This window comes from Phallusia mammillata, chromosome 2 (assembly GCF_965637545.1).
Source record: "Phallusia mammillata chromosome 2, kaPhaMamm4.hap1.1, whole genome shotgun sequence".
NCBI lineage: Eukaryota > Metazoa > Chordata > Ascidiacea > Phlebobranchia > Ascidiidae > Phallusia > Phallusia mammillata.
In genome coordinates this window covers 6445931-6457453 of record NC_137253.1, presented here as the reverse complement: position 1 = coordinate 6457453, position 11523 = coordinate 6445931, and the positions used below count along the sequence as shown (strand labels likewise).

Genomic DNA, 11523 nt, shown 5'->3' with positions numbered 1-11523 from the left:
GACACCACACAACCGAATGAACTAAACATCCTTGATGCTGATACTCACTCCAAGTAATGGCGAAATGTGATTGGTCGAATATCTCCGCATTGCGGAATGTTTTCGCAAATGCGACAATGGCTCGGTGCGTTGTTTCCGCCTGTTTACCAACCGCCTTTGTTTAACAATGAGGTCTGCATGCAAGGCTGGTAGTTTGTGCCAAGGATTGTGTTTTATATGCCCTTACGTTCCAAATATAAATGCTAATGTTCAAACTGCTTTTGGACCTGTGTTTGTCATTAATTTTCCTTGATCAGAAAGTTTAAGATTTTGAGTTTAAATCCCACGGGGAGCTTAGTGTTGTTCTGCCAAGCACAATAGGACCTAACACGTTAAAAGCGTTTCTGTTCGGTGAACGGTTTCGATTCAATTAGGATCTCTTTCAAAACACTACAAGGTGAGGGTACCCAAGCAGATGTAACAAAAATATCATTTAAAACACAGTTTTTCGGCCCTTATTGACACTTTAAAGGGCGATTCAGCAGCTGTTTGGCCCAAAACGAAACTTTTGGATATGGAATACGAATTAGTGTTGGAATATGGTGATACAATGACCCTTTGAAAAGGCGCCATTATATTGTACTGGTCAACATTTAATATGTTTTTGACATCCAAAAAGCACATTAGCACACACTGTGTTTACCACCTGCTATAGCTTTTGTGCAGAGATTCTGCATTCGAACTGGAGGTTGCAAAACTGTTAGCTACGTCCCGTACGCTGATTGGTTGAAATCCTCCGCATTGCGCGGAGCGAGCAACCCTTCTCGGTACGAGCGATGACAAAGAGTTTCCGCTTATTTCCAGGTAGCGCTTCCACGTTGTGTTGAACCGTGTTATGTGGTGTGTGAGATGTTCTCCTCAGGAGCTCCGAGCATTTCCGTTCTCTCGCAACTGCTCTTTGCGCCTGATATAGATATCGGAAATAAAATATTATACATTGTCCAGGTAGAGATTTTGCAATTATCATCTAATGTGTTGCCCTGCTATTGGATTTTGCAAATAGCATCTAATGTGTTGCCCTAAAACCGACGTTGTTAGAAGGGCATTCAACATGGACCTAAAAATTATGTCTTGTGCATTTAGGTCCACAAATGTTTCACTTTTGGGCAGATATTTCTGGTTTGTAGGTTGTTCTGTTTAAATTGCTTCATGTTTATTTCTATTTACCAAATGAAACTCGAGGTTTGTCACGACCTAATGCTTCTCCGTTTTTCGCCGTAAACTCTTTTTATTGTCAACGATCAGCGTGTAAGCTCAACACACTAAATCAAACGGTACAGCTAGTACTTAGTCCATTTTATGTAATTAAGTGTGACACGAATAATCCTACACAACAGCTGTTAGCGTGGGCTCCTAATACATCAGCTGCCAATGGTATAAGGGCCTGATATGGTATAATATTAATCAAAGCAAGAGGTCAATCAAAGACGTGATGTGAGGTTGGGTTGCCAAGCATTTTGCCTGTTTGCAAGGGCGGTCCTCCTTGGTCCTTAGGTGGCGCATGCGTTATTGGAGCTTGTTCTGCTGTGATTCACGTGGAGATTTCTGATTGGTTGAATTGCGGGATGAGCACAGAATTGATACTTCGTCAAAACATGATTTCATGTCTCGACATGCTTGAATCTCATTTTGTACTAACTTACAAAATTTGGGTTTTTGGACCTGAGAAACAGTGATTTTAGAGTCGATTTTTGCATTGATATAGTATTCTAAAGTTTCTTTATGTTAGTGACTGCCTTGCAATTGATTAAATATGGCTTCTAGAGTTTTGTTTTTATTGCCATTTTAATTTACTTACCGATGATTATGTTTAGTACAGCAGAAGAGAAAATGTTTAAGGTATATGAACAGGCACTGGGACTTTAAAATAGACCCAACGTGGATACGATCGACGTTTCTAAGCAACACTGTCATAAAGAGGAAATGATTTGTCACGCCGAACGCGTCCCGAGATCGTTCCAACGAAAAAATGGCTCGTCACAATCGAACAATTGTAACGCGAAAAACGAATCGGAAATAATTTGTCAATCTGTTTTAACGCACTGCGGCCTCATGCCAACGAGGCAGTGTTCCGCATTGCGGAGGATTTTAACCAATCACAATGCTTTGCGTGTACAGGTACACCTACCTATACTTGCTTCAAAATTGATTAGCACACACGAATCAATTCCTTCTTTATTTTAAAGCCATTTTAGTTTTATCTTTTGTTTGTTTTAAATGTTTTGACAAACCTGACTAGAGCAAAGTACTGTAAGGATTCGGTGTGTTTAGTTCTGATTTGAACAGAATCACTGTTAGTGACTTCTGAGTGTTTTTGAAAAACTGCACGTTCTCAACCCATTAAGTACATGTAGTATCATTTTATAAATAACATTGTTTATGTGTTACAAATTGCAAACGCAGAACCATGACTATTTTTAATTTGCGTTTGTTTTTAATGGCACTTTTTCTACCATAAACTTATTCGTGCATTAGTAAGTTTTAAAAAACAATGTCATCTGATATCATTTAACAAAACGGTGTAACTCACATTCTAATGAAGATAAGAATAACGTCATATAAACGACGACAATCTCAGTAACGACCTAATTTAGTGTGCACATGTTGTTTCCCAAACGTACGCGGTATTTGAAAAAGGTCCCATACACTCCAAAGTCACATAAATTCACATTTGGTTTTATTCCGGGTAACTGCGAGGTAAATAAAGAGATCAGGGGATCACTGTAGGACAAAACATCAAAGAAGCACAACCAACAGTAGACATATACAAGACTTTCAGTTAGATTAGGGGATTTAAGGTAAAAAATTACAGTTTTTTGCATCAGTGGCAAAATTTCGTCTTTTATTGTGCCTATATAGGTTGATGGTTGGTTTTAAGGTCCACAGCCAGGAAAGTCATTCAAACTCCATGATGCGTCTTCTTGGCATATGGAAATTACGTCTCCAATGTCTGCACCATTTTTGCATTGGTATTGAACCACCACATCTTCTGTGAATGAAGCTGGTGTTGTCACCAATTCGAAGTCATCGCCCAGTTCAGGAGGTCCACAATCTAAAGAAATTTGAAATTTGTTTCGGGGATTATGAAACCTGATAAAGCGGGCTTACCTGCTAGACATTCAGGCAAGTTTTTGGACCAGGTACCATTTTGTTGACAAACCGTGGACGACGCGCCCAACAGACTACCGTTGCTACAGTTAAAGTTTATCCCAACTCCAGCAACCGCACCAGTGAGAAATTGCGCATATTCCATGACATCTTCTGGTATGACAAAAAACCCGTTGAGCAATTGATCCACTTCCCCAATAAAGATAGCGTCGCAACCTTCACAAAAAATAAGTTTCCTTTTGTTTGCATTTACTATTTCATTCGTTTTGAATTTAGCATGGTTAATTTTGAAAACATACCAATATGTCGAATCATTTTAAGGATGGTTAATCATAATAATGCTGTATCATCGTCTTAATAATGTCTGCGCACTAAAATTTCATGGAGTAAAACCACAATGAAAAAATATAGCTTTAACGTGAAACTTATAATAATTTAAGCGTACATGCACGCAAAAATCAAACAAAAGTATAAGCATTTAAAGAATGTATACTCATAATAATAATGTATCATCGAACTAATATTGTCTGAGCACATTAAAATTAAAATCTAAAGAACTACCACTTTTTTGAAAATAGATTTAAATAAAACTTATCATGCATTAAAGCGTAAGACACAAGGCAAACTTATACCATAATATTCTGTTTTACTTGCAGCATAAGATGTCAGGAATAAACTTACGTCTTAAGCATTTTCCAGCTTCAGATTCGTTCCAATTTCCACCCACACAAGCGTTACTTAATGGAGGAACCAATGTATATTCTTCAGTGCAGTTGTAATTTACTACAGTACCGTTGTTATGTGCTGTGCCATCAGGTGTGTTAAAGCCATTGGGGTCCGTTGGCATATTAGGGCAGTCTAAAACAAAAATACAAACCAATTGAGTGTACTGCACATCATGCAAAGTACCATGCTATGCTTTAAAGCAATACAGATCAGCACCAAACGGGTCGAGCCTTGTAATCATTACCAAAGTAGGTTAAGTTTAATTAGGCACCGTGTCTGGTCCTTGAATGCAAAATGTTATTCTATCACCAAGTGATAGCTCGATATAAGTTTTATAGTCAGGGTTGATAGACCCAAAAACAACGACAACTGAAACATTTAACCTTTACACAAAACATAACGAAAGTTTATGAACAAATATTTGCATTTATAGGAGACATGATATGTCACATGCCGTAGGTTTGGCCAAAAACGACATGTTCCAGCATCTCCTTGTTCATAGGAAATACTTCGTGCATCTCTGGACAGCTCAGGTATAGGTTTACGTTTACCTGTAGCCGGGATTTGACTTACAATCGTTAAAATAAGACAAAATACGGACTCAAGACAAAAACGAGGTCATTTCTTATCTTAGACAAATCTTAGAAATAAGGACGGTATGGCAACCCTGATGATTTACGTTGTTGGACTGTTTGTCACAAAGCGTTTGTACTGACCTGGTACGCAAACGGGGACCTCAGCTGAAAAAGTTCCGTTTTCCAAACATGTAGCACTTGAAGCCCCCTGCAGTCGACCACCAGTACATCCGAAATGTACAGTTACCCCGGAAACAAGTTCAGTAATGTAATTCGCGTAAACCATTAGCTCTATTGGTAAATCAGCAAACACAGCAAGAAACGGTCCCAACTCTGGAACTGGACAGACTGTGCAAAAAAGTAAAAACGATATAAAGTCACGATATGTTTTGATGTAGCTTACACCTATTAATTCAGCTTTTTCATTTGCGTTCGAATAGGTTAAGATGAGCATAAACTCATAATTGGGATAAGCCCTGAAGCTTCATTGCAGACCAGCGATCAGGACACACTCATATGTCAATCACAGTATGGTATGCGTAATACCATAATCATTCCGTTCGTATGACTTTTTAAATAAATAGTTATTTCTTCAGTGAGATAATAATTCAAGCAAAACAGGCCATCGCTTATCCAAGTTAAAAAATTTCATTTCTTGCCATTAAAACCATACACTTACTTTTAAGACATTTTCCGGCGTCTGGCTCAGTCCAAGCTCCTCCTTCGCAAGTGTTGTTAAACGGGGGAACTTGTACAAAGCCATCAGGGCAGGTGTATATCACTAAAGTGTCGTTGTTATGTCCTGTGCCGCTTGGTGTGTTAATAAGATTGGGGTTCGTTGGCAAATCAGTGCAATCTACGACACAAGAGACAGCACACTAAGTAGGCGTAAGAAAGTCATATTGACCTAAAATTAATAGCACCCAAGGTAAATGCACATTGGTACTTTGGCCGAACGCGATTTGTAACTTGAATACACAAGTTACTGATAAGGGCTCGGAGAAACTCATTTGTGTATTCTCTTGTCTATTGCATACACACTAAACACAGCATCCAGGCTAATTTAAGAAGTATGCTGGATTTGGTTTGTTGGATTATGTTGCCATATATCTCAAACTCAGTTTACCATTTTCCCCCAAGATTCTTGCATCGTTGTAAAAGCAAATAAATTGTTTGTAAAGTGGGACAAGTAGGGTGCTTATTTGTTGCTTATATTGTTTCGTTTGCAAGGTTTTTGAATGGCAAATGTTATTGCAAGCGGGTGCGATGACACCAGCATAAGAATCTTGTAGCACAATTGCATTGTTGACAGTAGATTTCACGAAAATGGACGTACTGACCTGGAACACAAACTGGTTGCTCGGCGGAATAAGACCCGTTCGATAAACATGTGATGCTCGCAGCTCCCTCAAGACGACCACCAGTACAATTGAAATTATACGTAATCCCGACAACAGTATTTGTAATTAGGTCTTTATAGGGTTCTAGCTCAATAGGAAAGTCAACACTGGACACTGTGAGGAACGAACCGACCGGAGAGGGATCACTGCAAACTGAAAAGTTTTTATCAATTTAGATGAGTTTATGCGCGATTTTAAACGTCAAACTTTTTCAATGTGTGTTATTGGAACCATTTAATTACGTTTAAGACATTGTCCGGCTTCGCCTTCTGACCAAGCTCCACCACTGCAAGTGTTGTTGTATGGGGGAAGCTGCAAAAAGCCTTCCGGACAGCTGTAAGCCACCACAACCCCGTTATTATGTCCGCTTCCGCTGGGTGTGTTAATAAGGTCCGGGTTAGTTGGAAGATTGCTACAATCTGGAATATATGAATACAATTTCATGCACTTTGGAACACTACACACAGATCTGTTCATAAGTATAATTATAAATATAACGGCCCAAAAGGACGCAAAAAGCGACATGCTTTCTTATTTAAACGTTCGGAAAATGTTTATCAACACTTTAGTTAAGCCATGTCGCGTCCAATTTCTAGTTTAGAAAGCACAAATGCTAAATTTAAAAACAACTTTAACATAATGCTGAAAAAAACAAAAAAATTCTGCATTATGGGCGATTTAATTCAGCAGTCAAACCTACGACGTATTACACCAGAAAACAATTTTTTAGCGTCATGCATTCTATGTAAAGGTTTAATACTAAAAATCTATACATTGCAAATGTCGGAGAGAATTCAACCAGTGTGTTGCAAGGTTATATCACTCGAGGTTAGAATGGAAATTTGTCTACAGCAGTGGTTCTGAAACTGTGGTACGCGTAGTGGTACGCTGGAACTTTTTAGGTGGTACGCGAGTAGTTTTCTGCTATAGCTATTAAGTCCGATCTAAAATTGCAACTCAACTGACCCAACTGATCAGCCCTGGTTCTAGACGAAACTCTTGTGTTGGGCATTCTTTGAAATTGCAAAATATGCTAGCCAGGTTGAGAAAAGGGGCCTATTTCTTGGTATATCTATTCAAACAGGGTTTAGTGGTACGCAGCGATAGAAAAAGTTGTTAGGAGGTACGCGATCCATATCAGTTTCAGAATTACTGGGCTTGAGCTACTAACGTTAGAACTCACGACAGTCTGCTAAATTTCAAAAGACGACGTAAAGAGGAGAGTTACTTCAGGGTTAGGAAATAAATTGAAAGTCGGGAACTAAGTTTCATAAAACCTCACCCCAATCCTTATAGGCCTACCGGCACACTTTAGGTTATGCTTTTGGCGCCACCTATCAATTTAGTGCAAAATTTGATTTCTCATGTTAGAAGCTTTACCGCTAATGTTAAAATTGTAAGTAACATACCTGTTTCACTGCAGGTCGGTTCTTGTTCAAATAACCAAGTACCATCATCTAAACATAGGTTGACCGTGTAGCTCAGATCGCCGCTTGCGCAGGTGTAGTTGACTTGTTGTCCTTGCACGTATGGACCAGCTGGAGCAACACTCACACCATCACCGGCCGGCGGTGCACCGCATGCTGCGGGGAGAAGAAACTTGTAAATCTTGACCAAGATCATACATAAACACGTCTTAACCATACTACTTCACCACACTATTGTTTGTAAGTTTTTTTACGGAATCTGGCTGGTATACTTGTTAAACATATTTACGGTGTAATGCAATTGAAATAGACCTTATTTACCGAAAGTTTAAATAAAATGTGGTTTAAAACAATTTTTAAATAAATTTGTGGTGCCAAAGCCTAAAAAACCTCGGGAGTCGCATCAGTAATAAAACGTCAAAACGTTAACTTACTGGTGCAAACATTGCATGATTTTCGGCAATATTCTTCACTGATTAACGTGTATTGTGTGTTGCTGCAGTAGTCATAGTCCACTATGATTGTGCAATCTTGAAAGTCCTTGCACTCTATAATAAAAAACAGTTAGTAGTTTTGATTCGAAGTATATTATTGGTAATTACAAGAAAACGTGTTTTTTCTACTTTGTTACGGACAATTACATGAGTATTTTCTGCTTTATTGTTTAGAATTTAGTAAATAAATCTCTCTCTTTTAAGAAAGGCGAAAAGAGCAATTATTATGTGTCATTTGTTTCCTTTTTTCTTATTTCTTCAACAGGATGGACTTATATAGCCTATAGCTTAGCCTTAGATTAAAGGGTATACCATTATCTTGGTGTAAAAGTCCATTTTGTGTGATAAAAGCTGCTGGAAAACCAATGCCCGTTTATACAATATACCGGACAGCAACAGGTTATTTACACACTACTTCATGTTGGATAATACTATACTTTTATCGAAATCCGATTATTCAGCCGATTAGTATCAATATTCACGAATGGATTAATTCTCCAATTTTGTATTGAAGTTGATTTGTGTAAATTATATGCGCACCTTGTATACACCTCGGTGCTGCATCGGTCCATGTTCCATCTGTACATCCATTGGAATCTGACCCGAGCAATCTACGTCGTGGGTTGCATTGATATCTTACCACACTTCCGTCGGCATAGTCTCTGTTTTCTGGGTTGATGCCGTCGCTTGCAATCATGGGTGGTGGTCCACAACTATCAGCTGTTTAAGACACATATTTAAATTGGAATACCTGTTTTGTTTAAAATTTATTTTCCCCATTAAAAGTATTACTGTTACGACATTAAGTATGATAAAATATAACTAACATTTACATAATGTTGAAAATTGGGCAAGGTATGCGTCGAAAAATTAGGACAGTGGTTTCTTACTGATGGTGCATGGACCACTAAAGGACGTTTTGTGTAGTCCACAGGACGTCAATTGCATATGGTGGTAAGCGGAAGTAGTTGCATCTAATTAACTCAGGGAAATACGATAAAAACAAGTGTTTTGCACCAGGCAGGACCCGCAAGTGTCATAAATATTAAAGTTCAAAAACAGAAAACCCACCAATGACGTGTCACCGAATTCGGTGGTTACGTAGATAAAGCTTGCCGTAAGGAAATGCTTATTGACCGGCTTAAAATCCCTTCAACAGGAGTATTATGATTTATATACACGCGTAACCTGATCGCTGTGCTGCATGAACGCTGCGTTCATAAAAGTTTATATTTTCATGGTCCTGTCCATTTTCAATAACTACCCTTACCATCACTACATGTGGGAGCATCCTGCACTGCCCATTCCAAAGATCCTGCTGGTGATTGACACAGGTTATACATCACTGACGGAACAGCTGCCTGATTTACGCAGCTATACATCACCACGTCATCAAGGACGTATGGACTATTGGGAGACACGAGTAAATCTGAACTGGTAGGAGGGTCTGGACAATCTGCAACGAAACTAATATTTCGTTTACAGTGCTCAAAAATAACTTTATTAGTATTGCATGTTTAAACAAGCGGTTGTGAAATGATATATGACTCTACACGCTACTACTTGTAGTGGACGGTAGCTACTTAAGAATAATAAACATAAGGTACTGTGCCGTTTTCACAGTGCCCTCAACATTACCTTTAATGGCATTTTGGATTATATAAAGACAACCGACTTACTTTGCATGCAAACTGGTGCAGTATTTTCCGTCCAAGTATCGTTAAGGAGACACGTGTTGCTTTCTGGACCCACCAAAGTGTAACCCTCGTCACACATGTACGTCACAGTGGTTCCGGCCGAATGAGTCGTTCCGCTTGGGCTGTTTGATCCATCCGAGGGAATGATTGGCATGCCAACGCATGGCGTTTCTACAAATCGCACATATAAACTGTTATTTTGACGATGTATGCTTCGGTTGTAGCATCTACCAAATGTAAGTTGACAGTTTCAGGAATAAAATACGCAAAAAAATGTAATATTAAAGGGGGCTTACAATTGATAATAAGCTCTTTCGGCCTTGCAGCAAAAGTGAGTATATAAACGTACAAAATGTCTAAAATACTGTATAACGATGTTGTCTTATAAAGTGTTATTCAATTCAGCCTTTCTCCCCTTATACATGTTATAAAAATGCGTTTTTTTTTACTCATTTCTATTTGTTAAAAACGAATTGTATGATTCAAGTATCGTCCATATTTTGCCTAACATTCCTTCCAATCAATCACGGTTCTGAGTTTAATAGAAATTCGCTAAGAATGCAAATCACCCCCTACCGTCACATTCCACCGGGTTACAGGTTTTTGGGCACAAAACAGCAACGTTCCCATCTGTGCAAAACCCGAAGCCTTGGTACAGAAGACAAACGTTCATCGGCAAACTGTCCGTACATTCTACATATCAAAATAAAAACAAGTTTAAGTTAAGTTAAACATAGATTGCAATAAATAACTGAACAAAATACTCACGGCCTAAACAGCCATCGAGACAGAACAGTGTCAAAACGACAACGAGATGAAAAATGTTTATCATGATGATTATTTTCTTACCCTAAAGCACAGAAACGTTTGTTAACTATAACGTTTTTTTGCAAACAGTAGTTGAGTTGAATTGATTTTGAGTTTAGCTTGTTTCTCGGGATAAATCGTAGCAGCACAGTTGCGCTGTAATATTCACCTTGCCAGAAACAGCTGCGCAACGTTCAGGCGTTAACATGCGCGACAAAGTTGAGTAAGGTTAGTTAGTGGATACTGGATAGATAGTAGATGCGCTGCAGTTTCACTTTAATAAAAAGCACAACACTTTGTTGAAAATCACCTTTAGTTGGGTTTAGTTTAAACTACTTTATCTTTGTAACGATAGATGTCCTTGTTTCGCCGTAAGAAACCTTTTTTTTCTTTTTTTGCGTAACAACCACATTTAATCAATACTGCGTTTTTACTTTTGCTGTTCTTGCAACAACTACATGCTTACGCACAATACAGTAAAAAAATTGCTGGTGTTCTTAGTCAACCCTACAAACAAGGCTTTGCTGCATCTAATGCTTCAGAACTGCTGCATTAAACGACCAATGTACTAGACATCGTAGGCTTGACATGCACTCATGTCTTGTATTGCCCTTTTCAGTTCCTTAGAAGTATAAGCCAATTGACTTCAGTGGCCTTTAGTGCCCGGTTTTTAACGCCAACCGCTGCGTAATATTACATACAAATGCTGTTCATTGATTGGTCGGAATCCTTCGCATTGCGGAATTCTGTTCTTACACTGCGTATACTGTATTAGAGTGACATATTTTCCGGCTCCTCCGAGGGGTGGTATTGTTTCCAGGTGTTTCGGATAGATTGTTGCGCTGGAGCGATGCTCTGACTAATGCCGCAAATAGTTAGTGCTGCAACAAACCATAACCTACGTGTTATCCATCGCACACAAAACCACAGAAACCCTCTGTTCAAACGGATTCAGTTAATCCGGATCTTCGCATAGTTCGGATTTAGTTTGGTGCAAGAGGGTTCGGATAACCCGACGTATACTGTGATTAGTTCAATTGTCGCTTGCACTTTTAAACCAATACAAAAATAAATTCTTTCTTAAAAGTGTTTTGTCTGTTGACGAGTTTTGTACACAAATTTGTTTCTGCTTAAATGATATTATGTTGGAGATGTGTTTGCTTGCTTGCATTACCCGCATGTTTACAAAAGACATTTTGGTTCGAAACTTGTTGAAATTGATAGGTATCCCATTGAGCAACATTCTAAGA

General features: G+C 38.6%; 1 protein-coding gene across 1 annotated transcript; it reads right to left on the bottom strand.

Moving 5' to 3' along the window:
- Nucleotides 1–2698: 2698 nt before the first annotated feature.
- Nucleotides 2699–10311, bottom strand: LOC145214387 (sushi, von Willebrand factor type A, EGF and pentraxin domain-containing protein 1-like). The gene is made up of 14 exons (XM_080082897.1): nt 10235–10311; nt 10043–10159; nt 9449–9637; nt 9040–9225; nt 8310–8489; nt 7710–7823; nt 7258–7431; nt 6091–6267; nt 5789–6001; nt 5128–5304; nt 4590–4796; nt 3829–4005; nt 3148–3363; nt 2699–3091 (listed from the first exon to the last, which is right to left on the bottom strand). Exons 1-14 carry the CDS (start codon nt 10296–10298, stop codon nt 2913–2915), a joined length of 2370 nt encoding a protein of 789 aa, XP_079939023.1. The 5' UTR covers nt 10299–10311; the 3' UTR covers nt 2699–2912.
- Nucleotides 10312–11523: the final 1212 nt, after the last annotated feature.